The sequence below is a fragment of the Anser cygnoides genome, chromosome 11, assembly GCF_040182565.1.
Source record: "Anser cygnoides isolate HZ-2024a breed goose chromosome 11, Taihu_goose_T2T_genome, whole genome shotgun sequence".
In the NCBI taxonomy this organism is placed as follows: domain Eukaryota; kingdom Metazoa; phylum Chordata; class Aves; order Anseriformes; family Anatidae; genus Anser; species Anser cygnoides.
This window is the reverse complement of record NC_089883.1, coordinates 19,991,826-20,006,539: the sequence shown is the minus strand read 5'-3', so window position 1 is coordinate 20,006,539 and position 14,714 is coordinate 19,991,826. Positions and strand designations below refer to the sequence as shown.

General features: G+C 41.6%; 1 protein-coding gene across 1 annotated transcript; it reads right to left on the bottom strand.

The window, feature by feature from the left end:
* Nucleotides 1-512: 512 nt before the first annotated feature.
* ARPP19 (cAMP regulated phosphoprotein 19) lies at nt 513-12,388 on the bottom strand. The gene is made up of 3 exons (XM_048060014.2): nt 12,163-12,388; nt 7,435-7,557; nt 513-4,067 (listed from the first exon to the last, which is right to left on the bottom strand). The coding sequence occupies exons 1-3, from the start codon at nt 12,205-12,207 to the stop codon at nt 3,897-3,899; spliced, it is 339 nt and encodes a 112-aa protein (XP_047915971.1). The 5' UTR covers nt 12,208-12,388; the 3' UTR covers nt 513-3,896.
* Between the last annotated feature and the right edge of the window lie 2,326 nt (nt 12,389-14,714).

Below are 14,714 nucleotides of genomic sequence, written 5' to 3'. Positions count from 1 at the left end.
GTTCTGTGAGCACAGCCACTACATGCACAGCTTCTCTTAACGTAGTTTTGTGCAACTTACTTGCCCCAGTTTAATTAGTAGATTTGGGTATAAGCCTGTATTTAAACGGTTTGTCTTTGGCCAAAGACTGATACCACTCCCCATTATTATTAGGATACTAATGCTTGTGTTAATTCTGCCTTTGCTCTGCTTCAGCATGGCACTTGGATGTTGCTACTTAACTTGGACGCTTCTCAGCTTGTTGGAGATGCAGAGCATGGCAGGTGTTACTACGACGTTGGTTACTGAGCTAAGTGCGTAAATACACCACATGGATCTTGAAACTGTGCAGAGACCGGCACCTAAGCCACAGTCTGAATACGAAATTATTTGGATTTTTTCCAGCATCTTGATTTCGTGGAAATTTCACCAAGTTCAGGTTAATGAAGTCAACAGCAATGCAAACCTCTATGTGACAAGTTAATTCCCAGACATCCCCTTCACTCGGTGCAAGGGACCAAAACAGTCATCTGTTAAGGAGTTTTCAAACAATAAGCTTTAATTGCCTTATTAGAAAAATAAGCACTGAAATATATATAAATGTGATTACATTAAAGTAATTCTGTAGTCTAACATACTAGAAACCAAAGCCCAGTCATATTTTTAATGATACAGAGTAGCAAGATTTAGGTTTTAGAAATTTTCCATAGAGGATACGGAAGTATGCAGTATCATTAAGGAAACCACAGTAAAGACGAGACAAATCTCCACATTGCAATAAAAACTAAGTAGATCAATTTATTCTGTATACTATACAATGTGTAAGTTTGTAAAGAACAATTGACATTTTCATCACCTTAACATCTCAACTGGGTGTAAATATGTCCAACAAAATGTACTCCTGTGGCTTTTACACAAACACTGTCCTACTACATCAAGAACAATGAGAGGGAAGCCTTTGGTACTACAGATTTGGGGACATATCCGTGAAGTTGGAATTCATTCACTTTTAACTATTTTGAATAAAATGTTGGTGCTATCTGCTATCATAAGCCTACATGAATACTAGTCTAATAACTAAACACTGTCTATCTTTAAAGGCAAGATATGAAAGGGACTGCCAGTCTATAGTGTGGGCAGGTCTTCTTTGAAAAAGGTCCTTATCAAATGGTAAAACTTATATAATACATTATGTACATAAGTTTGGATAGCTGAGTTATCTTGCTGGAGTAAGCTGAAAGTTAGCATCAATTTGCAGTCACCTTTGTTTTACTGTTAAGTGATTATTGGACTTTCTAAATTTTAAACAGTGTATAGAATCAAAATTGCTGTGCCTGCTGCTGAGGTCTGTCAGATGTGAAGGCTCATAACCAGTCATTGACCTAGTTAGTATTACAGTACTTTAAGTATACACATGGATAATATATTGGTAGCTCAATCTGTAGTAACCTTAAGAACTGCAAGTCACTGAGTGAACATCAAAAAAGCTTGCATTATCTAACCAGCAGGACAAGCTGAGTTGCAGGTAAATGAGGGGAATGTTTAAATTTAAATGGCTTTTTTTTTTTTTTTTTTAAATCTCAAGCATCAAAAAACTCACCGTATGTGAGCTACAAAATAGTGGAACCAGACAATACAAAGCAAGTCACCTTCAACTGTTCAATATTTGTGGCCCAATCCTATCATTTTTTCAAATTTCATTTACACATACAAAAATAAAAGGGATTTTTACATTAGACCGAACAACTACAGAAAGCAGTTTGCTTTAATATATCCAGCTTCCTTGTTATTCTCCCAGCCTAATTTCTTGGTTAAAAAAAACACAAATCTGTCTAATAATTTCTTCAAACTGTTCTGTGAAAAATCACAACTTGTTTATAGTATTAGTGGAGGATAAGGAATAAAAGGGCTTTCACAAGTTTGTCTGTAATTACTTGAAAAGGGCTATAAAGACTTGCAAAGAACCAGGTTATCAATTTAAAAAGTTCTCTGGAATGACTTCTCTAGACTGAAGAATACACATTATAATAGACACTGATACAGTTTCTGCCTATTCTAACCAAAGCAGGGCCAAGTTAAGATTATTCATCTCATCTTGATCATTTTCTTGAGTTTTCCTTTAGAAAAGAGCATTGCAGAAAATATGGGCCAGTCTTCTTTTCAACTAGTAGATATTTATTCTGTAAGACATTTCTGAATATATCAATACAAAGTGCTTCCTTCTAAAAACATGCATCTTCAAAAGTGGTTTCTCTTACAATGCCTACATTGGTTCTTTGCTTTTCATAGTGTTTTAATAGAACCGTTTAAGAAAAAAGTATGCTGATATTTTTAAAGGGTTTCTTACACTCCTGAAGAACATCAAGGCCATGATTGCCTGTATTAAAATCAATTACATTATGGATCATACTGTATTTTAATATATCTGATTTCACTGAACAAGTCATGCTCTTAAATTCATCAGGTTACCCATCTAGTATCAACTGTGTATTCTGGCAATCTAGTACTCACAACCTGCACCATACAGACGAACTGAAGTTTTTTCCTATTTTCTGACGTGAAGAATTACCTATCCCTCAGTAGATCATTATACAAATACCAGTTCCAGTTCCTTTCATTTCCCAAAACCAATGAGGGGCTGCTTTATAACAGAATAAAATGAGTTAGTTTACTGCCATTTAAGGACTTCAAGAAAAAGAATTATACCCTTTCACTTCCAGAAGTCTAAAATAGTACAACGACAATTGCATATCAAACCTTAGCAAGCCTAGATTTGGAGTTTGCCACAAGGGAAACTCTCTAGAACAGTACATTTAGCTATTTTCCATGTCATACCATTGAGCATTTCACCTTTAAAAGCTTAAAGAGCTGCTGAACAGAAAGGGCACCTGCCTTTAAATATAGGTACAAATTTCAGATTTATAACTGAATGCTGGGCATTGTTGCGAAACAAAATATACAACTGCAAAAGCATAAGGCTGAGTCAAGTGTAAGTCTAGGGGTTTCAAAAATTTCAGGTACACAATTTTCACTTTCAGTAGCAAGATTCTGGGCTCTTAGTTTCAGGCCAAGACTTTGAAAGATACAGAATCACTTGTGCTTTGATTGGCACATTATCTGCTTTTTAAAATGTAAAATTAATAGACATTTGCAAAAGGTTGTGCAAAACTATTGTATTTACAAAAATGGCACAAGAGTGAATTCAACAGTCTATGCACATGCACACTTCATTCACATCTTCAACAAAAGTGTGTTCTAAGCTACGGAACTGAAAAGGATACCAGCTTCAACAGGCAGTTGTCAATAAGCACTAGATTCACAAGAGTTACACCAGAATGGGCAAATATTGCCCAAGTAAAAACTCTATTGTTAAAGCTGAAACAGGTTTAAGGCCGTTCAAGTTCAAGAGCAGAAACAAAATTCAATCAGAGCCCTGTCTTTGTTTTTATACATGCTTTACCATCTAGCAACTTGTGGTCTAAACCTCTATTTTAGACAACAAACCCAAACACAGAAAAAAAACCAACACAACTGGAGGTTATATTAAATACAAATATGCTGTAATTAAGGTGAAATAACAAAAGCAGAAACATTAAAAGTTGTAAAACTTGCGATGTCACTTGCTGGAACCAGTCCTACACTAGGAAATGGGCAATATGTACATTTTCAAGTAGATTACATTACTCTAACCAAACTTGTCCTTTTTTAATCAGTGCATTGTTCTCAACTAGTCCAAATACTACATGTTTTACTCTTAACAGTACTCCCTTACAATAGCAGCACATGCTATCGCTACCTGCAAAGCTGTCAGTCTCATGACTTAGTGTAAGAAAGAAAAAAGGGGATGTGAGGGTGAGAAATAACTATTAAGGAGAAATAACAGGAATGAGAATTATCATGCAGTTCAGCTGTTCTCGTCAGCCAGCCAGCTTGCTAGCAACAAGAGATGGTTTCCGCTGTGGGAGATCCTGTGGAGTAGGAATATGGTCACCAGTGACTTCTGTCTTGTCAGGAGCTGCAGTAGGCAGTTGTTTATTCTTCATCTTTGCCTTAGCCATGTTGTAGTCACCAGAATCAAAGTATTTTTGCTAGAAGACAAAATACACATAGATTTAAAAGCCTAAAATTTCTCATTTTGCAAGGCAGCTTTATGTCAATTCAGATTAAAAAAAAAAATCTTACCAAGACTGTTAAGCACACACTTAAACTCTGAACATTAGTTACATATACAGTTAATGCTCTACAGATACCATGAAACTCACACCACACACAAACACTGTTTTAGTACTGTTTTCTAAAGGGCCCTGCCCTCCCACAAATGAAACCTTGGGGTTTGTAAATTACAGTGCAGTGATCAAGTTCTGCTAGACAGAATAACCAAACAATACATGAAGTAAGGCTGGAGAACAGAGCCTGCCTTATCATACCAGAAGATCAAAGAAACATGAAACTGCATGTTAACAAGAAAATCTTTTTTCTGCATACATTAAAACAGTGAAACTATGATCCCTAAAGTTCCCAAACCAATTTAGTTAAGAATTCCCTTCACAAAGCTTTTTAGAAGGATTGCACAGTAGATTTCGCTTATCCCAGGCTCCAAGTTTCTCCTGAACAAAGGATTATGTTAATTCTGAATTTGTAAAAGAGCGTTCCTCAGCATTTCAGCAAATTTTTATTAGCACTACCTTTAACAGTCTTTGTTGTCATATTTCTCAAAACATTAAGTTATCTGTGGATGGTAAAACCAGATGACTTATAATTTATCTGTGTTACACTAAGATGAGGTATGGAATTTCATCCAAGGCCTGCATCAAGTCTTCAACTGCTCAATGACACCTTTTTGGGGGAACCGTTATATTTTGCTTACATCTTACTATGAGGTCTACCATTAATCTACTTATAACCCGTGATTTTGCAGATTGTCAAATGAGGCCAAAGCCTAGATTCAGGACAAAGATTAGCTCTAACAACTGTTGCTTACAATGCATTATCACATCTGGAAGAACACTCCCTAGTTAGCTTTATATAGGCTTATTCCTCAAAGTCAGTTGAACAAACGCCATTGCAACCTGCTATGCTTATGTACTTCCAGGCAGCATTATTACCATAGACTTTGGTTTGTAGCAGCACTAACCAGCTGCAAAATGTTCCGTAGCAGCAGCTGTTAAACTGAAGTAAAAGTCTTTACCTGGGGATGGGAAGTTTTTTTTGTTGTTGTTGTTTTTAAATGCAAGGCCTCCTGAAGATGGCTTTAAATGTTCCCTATTAGGGTTTACTAGAGCCTTAAAGTCACCTGTTTTAACCTAAACAATCAGAACACCTGAACTACATACTTGTGTTGGTAAACCTTCTCACAATTCATCCCTTTTGACAGTGGAATCCTTACTTACACCACAGTGTTCTTGCACTGTATTTGCAGACGAGGTTTTAGCTATAATGCAACCCAGTTTGGAAATAGGCTTTCATATTTTACCCTTCAAGACCGAAGAAACCAAAAGAAACTTTTAAACAGGAACTAGATAATAATTGAGTAATTCTATCTTTAGATGTGTTAACTGCTGCTAACAGATATACATTTCTGTCTATATACTAGTTATATATATACATTTCTGTCTACATACTAGTTATATACACACTAGTTCTAAGTAGAATCTGTCTACAGGAGCACAGCATCCATTTTTACGACTATTCTGGAGGAAGTATGCTAATTAAAATTGATTGGGTGTGTGCATCCAATGCAGAACATTTCCGAACAGCAAATAGCAGTGAGCAGAGGGCAGCCTACTTGCCAAATGGCAACTGCATCTCTGGAGAAAAAGCATCATCTTTCAGGAATTAGAGTATCAGTCCATTTCTCTCCATAGATTACTCCTGTGTTTACTTCTGATTTACTGTAGCTTTTCATAAGTGGCTTGTATGGGATCATCCTTTTCAATTTGATTCTATGCCTATCCACGTATCTTTCCATCGCAAAAGCTGTCTGAAAGCACACTCACTATTCTCACCCTATTTTAAAGTTCAGCAATCCAGCTAGCCTAAAGTATACCAGAAGTCCACATCAAATAAGATGCTTCCTCGTTTAGGACACTGAGCACACTAAACAAAAATAACGAAAAATAAAACATGGAAAAAAGGTATTAACAGTATCAGGAACTGAGGAGGGCAGATTAAGAATTGGAACCCCCAATTTTATGCCATCTTTCATCATACCAGCAGAATCCAAAATGCTGAGGCAATTAAAATGCCCACTGGCCTGCCTGTGCTCGTAGTGGAAAATATAGGCTATAACAAGCTTTGCATGAAGCAGTGCTATAATCAAGATTGAGATCTTGTAGAGACTATTGGTGTGTTTACAGTAATTCCTTTGTGGCCATTAATCCTTATGGAGCGGACACTGGTCTGTCTGCCTGAATTACCTATACAAAACACACTTACCTTGCCTCTTTGATGTCTACACAGACACGGAACACGCTTAAGTCTCATTCCGGTTGCCTTTGACCACATAAAAGCTTAACTCCCAAAAGTCATCACTTAACCTGCCACGTGTCCATTCCCAGCAGCCATTATCTATGCTGCATGCACACTAACTTACAAGGGAAAGCTTATCCAAAAAACCTGCCAAAAGTAACAATTCCCATGAGACGTTACCAGATAGCACAAAATTAGATCAGCACCGAACTCCAACAGCTGGCTTGCAAAGGATTTACACTTGGAATCATTGTGTGCACTCAAATGGCCTAGACAAGAGTAAACAACAGTGTGACAGCAAGGAAAACACCATCAAAAGTAATGACAGGTAGGATTATTCCAAGAACAGAATTCTAACATGCCTGAAAAGTATTACCTCACTTCATGAAATACTAAACTAACAAAAAACTGTTCAGTAACTAAGAAAGTAAGATACGCTGGTCAAATTTGGAACAGTATTTAAATACTAATTCGCTCTCCATTCTTCTACAGTTGCTTTTTGACTAGGTATATGTATTTGGAATTACACCAACCTTCTCAAGCCACTGATGTCATATGGTACCTGCAAACACTAAGCCTTCACACGCTAACAACATGAGTAATAGGAGTGGCCATACATCCTGGCAACATAAGAACGGGTAAGATAAGATAAGCAGAAAACACGGATGAGATTCTGACCCTTACTGTTCTGTGTTTTTTTTTTTTATCCAAGTCTATCACAGCTGCAGTGAGACAGCTTCTAAGTTTTTAAATTTCTTAAAATTTATTAGAATTGCAGCTGAGCCATTGGGGCATTGTAAGCAACTATCCTGCCAGTTTGGCATTTGTTTTGTGGAGATCAATTTCGCTTCCTCGGGCCTTTACAGATTTAAAGTTAAAACTGGCAGTGTTTTTTTCTCATGCAAAGGTCTGCGGAGTGGAAAAGAATCACAGATACAGGAATTTGGGAATTTCTTGTCCATACCCTACAGACAGTAAAGAACTCACTCCTTTTTGAAGCCTCTTCCTCAAGAAGTCTGAGCCTCCTGGCTTCTGGCCCAGATGAGGATATCTTGCTTTCAATTTTGCTTCTTCAGCTTTTTCTGGGCTGATCACCTTATCCTCCATTTCCTGAAACAACATTACCAAGACTTTAAATGAAGTATTACAATAAACTATTTATGTACAACACTTTTGCAAGGAATTCACCAACATGCAGATTTCTGCTCCAATCTGAACACATCAATTAATTCAATAAACATTCCCATATATTCTCTCTCAAATACTGACAGCAACTGTAGGAGTTCAGCCTCACATCTTAGGTACTTTTCCTGGACACGAATTTGAACTTAATCAACCCATTTTGCTTTCACAGAAAATTAGCCTATATTAAAAGCACACCATTACTCAGTTTTGACCAAAAATATCCCCAAAATAACCAAAAAAAATCCCCACACTTTTCTGGTGAAAACAAGGGTTCTGTCAGGAACAAGTGTTGAAAGCTGAGCATGGGACTTTTCAGTTAGTCCTGCTTCATCGTGTAGTTGCATGGATTAGCACTTGTGCTCCCACAAAATCTAGTTTTTATGACTCTGATGCAACTGTAATGCATTGATATTCATTGTGAAATAGCGTTAAAGTATTTCAGTCTCAAAACCATGCCTGCTACCATATTAACAAACGTTATTTGACTTCTCTATACTGGCCTTCTATTAGAGGCCAACATTATCGTTAGCTAGTTAACTGAACGCAGCATATTTGCGTAGAATAAAATGCACGTTTATGAGAATACCGTAAAAATATGCATGCTCAAAGTAATGATCTGAAAATACTCATTTGGCAAAAACTAGTTTGTACATCCAGTCTTTCAGCACTGACCTTTACTTTATAGGTACCTGCCCTGGTTCGTGCAGCGATTTGATGCATGAGGTACAATTTTTTGTACTCAGTCATTTCTAAAATACCTTCCATTCAAAATTCTTGTTTCACTGCCTTCCAGTGTTTGGCCAAGATCATTTTTTGCATGCAAACCATCGCTAGTTCAGGGAAAACTCATACTGATTTGTGCTGACTGCTGTGGTTCTTGAACAGTAATTATCATCTCAAGTCACTGGAAGACTTTAGTCAGGAAAGAAGAATTGCCATTGAAAACAAGAGAGCCTCACGTTCATCTGTGACTAAGGTTTCGTATTCACTTCAAGCTGCTTAGGCAGCCCCTTCACACTCTTCTTCCATCTGCACCGCCAACCTTTGTGTTGCATCAGTTCGCATGAGTGCATGTATTCCACGTCAACGGGTTACAGAAATTAATTCATTGCAAAAATAACATTTTTTTCTTGCTGGGCTTTATTTCATTGGGGTCAGTTTCCTCTGTCTGGATCACCAAGCAGCTGCACCAACAGGTCTGGTAACACATCAGCAGGGAGGACAAGGGATCAAGAGCAGCTGAGAGCTACTTCAGGCAGAAGAGCTGAGGAGCTGAGCCCCTGCACTAGCCTGCCCCCAATTCACAAGGCCTCTGACATCTCTTACAAAAGCTCTAAGTTCTACAATGATTGGCATCCTTCTGGCAAGAAACCTTGGAAGCAAAGTTTATAACAACAGACTTAAAATACAACATTTCTAGTTGCTCCACTACTCCAAGACCTCTGGAAGACAGCTGCTCCCAATGCCACGCAATGCAACACAAAATACAGATAAATACAAAATATAAAACACACAACAAGCAAAACTTCCCTGGCAGCACAGAACACAGAACCAGCGCTACACAATTCCTCACCATATAATAATCCTACTAGCCAAGACCACAGTCTCCATGCGAATAGAACAGTCTTCAGCCGCTGTTCTTCCTGGTGTGTTTTATTATCATGCCAACACTGTCTCTGGATCTTCTCAAAACCCATTCTTTCAGCATCTAATGCTGAATCACTGGGGACTCACTGTTGAGCCAACAGACAAGGCATCTGAGGGGGCATGTTTTGCCAATACTAACCAAAAGGAAGTATTTTTTAAGAACAGACGGCCAACAATAAAGAGCTTACATAAATATGTATTCATGGTGCTTCAAAGGAAACACTTGTGCAAACTCACAGGGTTGACAAATCATCGCACAGCAGGCGATCAAAACACAAAACTGTGTTGTGCCTCAGTGCAGAGAAAAAGGATTCAGGCAACAGTCACCTACTCTTGACGGCCAAGAACAGCTAAGACCAAAAAAACCACCTTTGTAACATGAAATAAGGAATAGCTTCAACATGAAGACTTGGGCTGTCAAACAAAACCAGCTGACAACAGGTTCAAAAATATTTAAGAGAACAGTTCTTCATGTAACACAGCTAAGCTACAGAACTCCTTGCCAAAGAACACAGGGGATGCCAAGAATTTAGATGGATTCAGAAAGCCATCGGATGCGTTCATTTGCAGCTCAGAAGGCTTTTATACCATGGATTGAGGAGACCTGGGAAAGTTTTCCGGGGAAGATCATCAAGTGCTTATTCTGACCTTTTATTCTTCTGTGCACCAGAGAGCAGGGAGCACTCTCAGGGACGTGTCACTGAGACACAAAGGCTTTAACCCAAACCTGCAAGGCCATTCATACATTAGCAGTTGTCTTCCCTTCAGTTATTATAGAAGCAGCAACCAGATGACTGACAACTGATGAAGGAAAAAAAAAAAAAATCAAGACATACCACGCACTTCTTCCTGGTGACAACCACACAAGTTGTAATTTTAGTTCTCTACAGGAATTTTTGCACAGCTAATGAAGTCTGCTTACTTCATTAAAAGGATTTACCAGCATAGCCAGTAGTTACCTAACACATTTAAAGATAGCATTTGCTTTTAATTTTTATGGAGCTACTAAAAGCATGAGGTTCTCTATCTGTTGGACAACTCAACTGCATGGCTAAAAAGAAGCCTTCTCGAGCTGTGTTATGAAGAGCTTATTCTGTTTTAACAAAAGACATCAGACAAAAATGTGAAATAGAAAATAGGAAAAACATGACAACAGCACAACTCCACAGGCAACTGATGTGGCAAAAGCCAGTCCCAAAACAAGACATAGCACTAAGAGCTTCCTGAAAAACACGGACTTCTACAGCAAAAGCAGCATCCATCAACCAAGCACATGCTCTACATCATCCAAAGGTTTCTTTGTTGCTGGACTTCCTCCTGCCACTACCCTGAGTTTTCACACAAAGAACAGGAAACACTGGACTAGTGGAAAGTTCTCAATTTATATCATTTTCTTGTTTAACACCCTTCTCATTGAACACATGCACAAGCTTCTCGCGCTGTGCTAAGAAGTTCATAACAGACGTCTCGTCATGGAGCTGCTGCCTCAAAGTTCCCTTTGGGGCTTCATCTTTTTTAAGCTTACCAACGAATAAGTACTGCAAAACGGGTTGGTCAAACAAGTACTTCAGAGCTAACCGTTAGCTGAAACGATCTTTAATTTTGTTTATCCAGACAAATATTTTTAAAGAAGTTTAATATTGCAATGCTGTAGTACAAATCTGTAGCCCTATTATCACAGGATATAAGACCAAAGAAAACAAAGTTTTATCTACTTTCACTTGTCTTGAATGCCTGACTGCATTAAGATTAAATGAGAAGATCAGCAGGCCCCCCGGATCTCAAAGAGCCAGCGGTTTTCCAGCACAGCGCACAAGCACGGCGTTTCAAGACTTCAGACCAATACTTAGTTGGCCGAACCAGCCCCGCTCACCTGACTTCATGAGAACACACTGGAAGGCATCACAATAAAGCTGCTGCCACATGCTTTGCCGTGCTCTTATTACCGAGCTATTCTAGGCGCGCCGCATAGGCCAGGGATTTATTTTTATGTGCTTTGAACAGGAACAGTGTTTTCTCGATGGTCTGCCTAACACGAATGTAAAGACAAACTGCGTAACGTCCACGTTTAAGGGCAAATTACACAACAGGAGCTGGTTCCGATTACCGCACCTATTGCCATGCTATCATTTTATCCTAACTCCCAAACCTTCCTACTTGTACGACTAATTCCCATTACAAACGGTAAATTATTAAACAAAAACTTTAGACAGCCGAGGCGGGTTATGCTTTTCCTTTTAGAGCCCTCTAAGCGGAGGGCTTGCGTTTCGTAAGTTCTCCCCGTCAGAAACAGCCGTGGGGGTCGCAGCGACCCACAGCCATGACGAGACTAAAACACGAGCCCTTGCCAGGCCGCAGCCAGCGGAGCTGCGAGGAGCACGGAGCCGCCTGCGACGCCAGCCCCAGCAGCACAGGCGTTATCGCCTCGGGGGGGGCACCGGAGGGCCCCCACGCGGTAACCCGGCCACCGAGCCCTCCCAAAAGCCCTGGCCGGAGCAGGCTGCAGCGCAGCCATTGTTCCGGGCGGCCCCGCTGCCCCGCAGCTCACGCCGCACGGAGAGGTACGGGGGATTAGCGCAACCACACCGCGCCCCCGCCTCACCGCGGCCCCTTCCGGGCAGGCCGCCTCGGGGCCGGGCCCGGGGGCGCGTCGCGGGGCCGAGGCGGCGGCCGGACCCCCCCGGCCCTCCGCGCCCCCTCCGCCAGGCAGCGCCCGGCACCCCGCGGCCCGGCCCGGCTCCGCGGGGGCTGCGGGCGGGGCGGGTCCGGCGGACGCCGCCCAGAGCGGGGCACGGCCGGGAGACCCCCGCGGGCCCTCCCCGCTCCTGCCCCTCCTCGGCGGGGCCGCGCGGCGGCTGCGGGCCTCCTTAACCCCCCACCTACCTTCTGCTCCTCGGCCGAGGCGGGCTCGGGGCTCTCGGCAGACATGGCGCCGCGGCAGCGGGACGGCGGGCTCCGGGCGGGCTCCGGGGGCCGAGGTGGGGGGGCGCGACCGCCGCTCCTCCGCGCAGCGCAGCGCAGCGCAGCTCCGCCGCCTCCCGCACAAGATGGCGGCGGCTGGCAGGACGGCGTGCCGCCGGGAACACACTTCCTCCGCGCCCGACCGCGCACGCCGAGCGCTGCGGGCTTCCGGCGCTGGCCGCGCCCCCGCCGCTGACGCCGAGGCCCGAGGTTCCCCCCCTCGGGGCCTCCCTGGGGGAAGGGAGCGAGCGGCGGTGGGCTTCGAAGCGGAGCCGCCGAGCGGTGACGGCTGACGGTGCCGTAAACCCCGGGAGTTTCGGAAATTGATCCGAGAGAAAGCACGGTTCGGCAGTTTTTAGCAGTTCCTTGAACGCAGCGCTTCCTTGAGTTAATTTTAAGGGAACGAGCGTAAGCTGCTCAGTGCAGAGCAAGGACGCGAAGTACCTCAGGAACCTCGGTAACAGCGCGCGTTCTGCGACGGCCTCAGATACAGGAAGGCAGCACATAGAAACTGGGTCGTTCGTTTTAAGGTTGTGTGTCCAAAGCCGATTGTGAAGGGGCACGGAGCCATCCCTGACCGACACACGGAGAGGCCGCAGGGTTTAACGTGTCTTAGGCGTTAACTGGCGTGATCAGGACAGCATAACAAACTAGCGCGGGAGGATTACCTCAAGCCAGAATAAGATCAGGATACTCGCATCAGATTTTTTCTTATCTGGTAAATATTTTCAACTTGGGTAAAAAAATATCCTGGAGGGGTTAGAGAACTGCCTGAGCCGGTCCCCAGTTAGTGGTCATCGAATAGGAACTTGTGCAAAGCGGGTGGGACTCCAGGAGGCTGACAGCTTGGGTGGTGGTCTGAATTTAAACGGGAGCAAGGGGCAGGCAGAATGCAAGCAATACAATGAGGCTGCCTAACATTATGCCAGATAACAAGCTGAATACAAGTTGACATCAACTGCTACAGGAAAAAAAAGGATGTATGAAGAGGAGTTTCATCCACGAGACTTATCTTCAATACTAATTGGTGTAGAGAAGCCCTGCCTGGGATTGTGTGTACACCTTGAGACAGATTCAGTCCAAAGGAAGAAAGCAAGGAGCCAGAAGGATGAGAAGTACAGAAATCAAAATCTGTAAGGCAAGGCTGTCTGAACAGTTTGGGGTTGTTTTAGAAACAGGAAACAAAACTGAGAAGGGATATGATGTATGGGAACCAAATTGTTTTCTTTTGTGAAAAGGACGGGTAGTAACCTGACTACATCAGCAAGATTTAGTTGGTTTAGTTTTATAAAAAGCTTTCTCATGGTAAGTAGTTTAGCACTAGAACGGATTATCTGCAGCCTCCATTACCAGAGGCCCTCAAACCACTCGGAAACATTTATACAAAATAATTCTGTAAGGTTGGGCCTATTGAAGAGTAAAGACAAGAAGCAAATAGCTTCTTAAAAATTAGTCTAGTCCCACTTCTTAACAAATGCATAGAAAGTCATGTAGAAGTCTGTTCATATTTTGTAAACATTCATCCACGTGTGTCCCTTATGGAACAAGTAACCCAGATCAAACTGTGAAGGGGAAATTACTTAAAAGTTATACATGGATAACCTAAGGTCATTTTCATTTTTAATGGCATCCATATAGAGACCAAGTATAGTTTGACTATGTAAGTCAATACAGATTTATTTCCTGGACATGACTTGTATGACACATACCCAAAATCCACACTTTTTTTTGCTGTTCAAGACAAATATATTACTCCAAAGAGAGAATAAGATGGCTTGAAGTCACTTAAAGATACAGACATACAAACATTGCATACTGTCAGTGTAAAAATGTAAGGTTAATTTACTGAGGGTGATTTATGACTTTTCATTAAGTGTCATTTCATCAAGTATGCAGGCAGATGTGCACCGTGACACAAACAAGTACTTTAGGGGTACATGCTGTTTGCTTGTGACTGAGTACAGAGAAACTAGGGCGCATTTTCATTATCCTAGTCTAGATCCTAGTTATGTACGCAGTACAACTGCAGTTGTATTTGACTCTTCTGTTATTCTGTTACCAAAAGAAACCTTTTCAGGTTTACAAGACACACAACTAGAAACCACAATCAATCTCCTGTGTGGTTTTTCCCCAAGTCTCTGTTATACAAAAGCTAACCTTTAAAAACCCAGTGTAACAGAGGGAAAAATACTTTAGTTGGAAATGGATTCAATAATATTTGGGCTTTGCCCTTCTGTAGCAACAGCCACTTGAATATACAAGATAGTTGGATAAGTATCATCTGGAAAGTCTGGTCTCCCTTATTTTCCCTGGCAGGCTTCCTGGAGATTTCACGATGCAGTGACTTCTCATCTCAGCTAAGGGCAGTGTTGAATATACAACAGGCACATTCATTCTTTCTCCATTCTTCATCAGATAAGGGTGTCATACTCCCAAATGTGAAGGTCACCCTTCACAGTACTGACACTATGAAA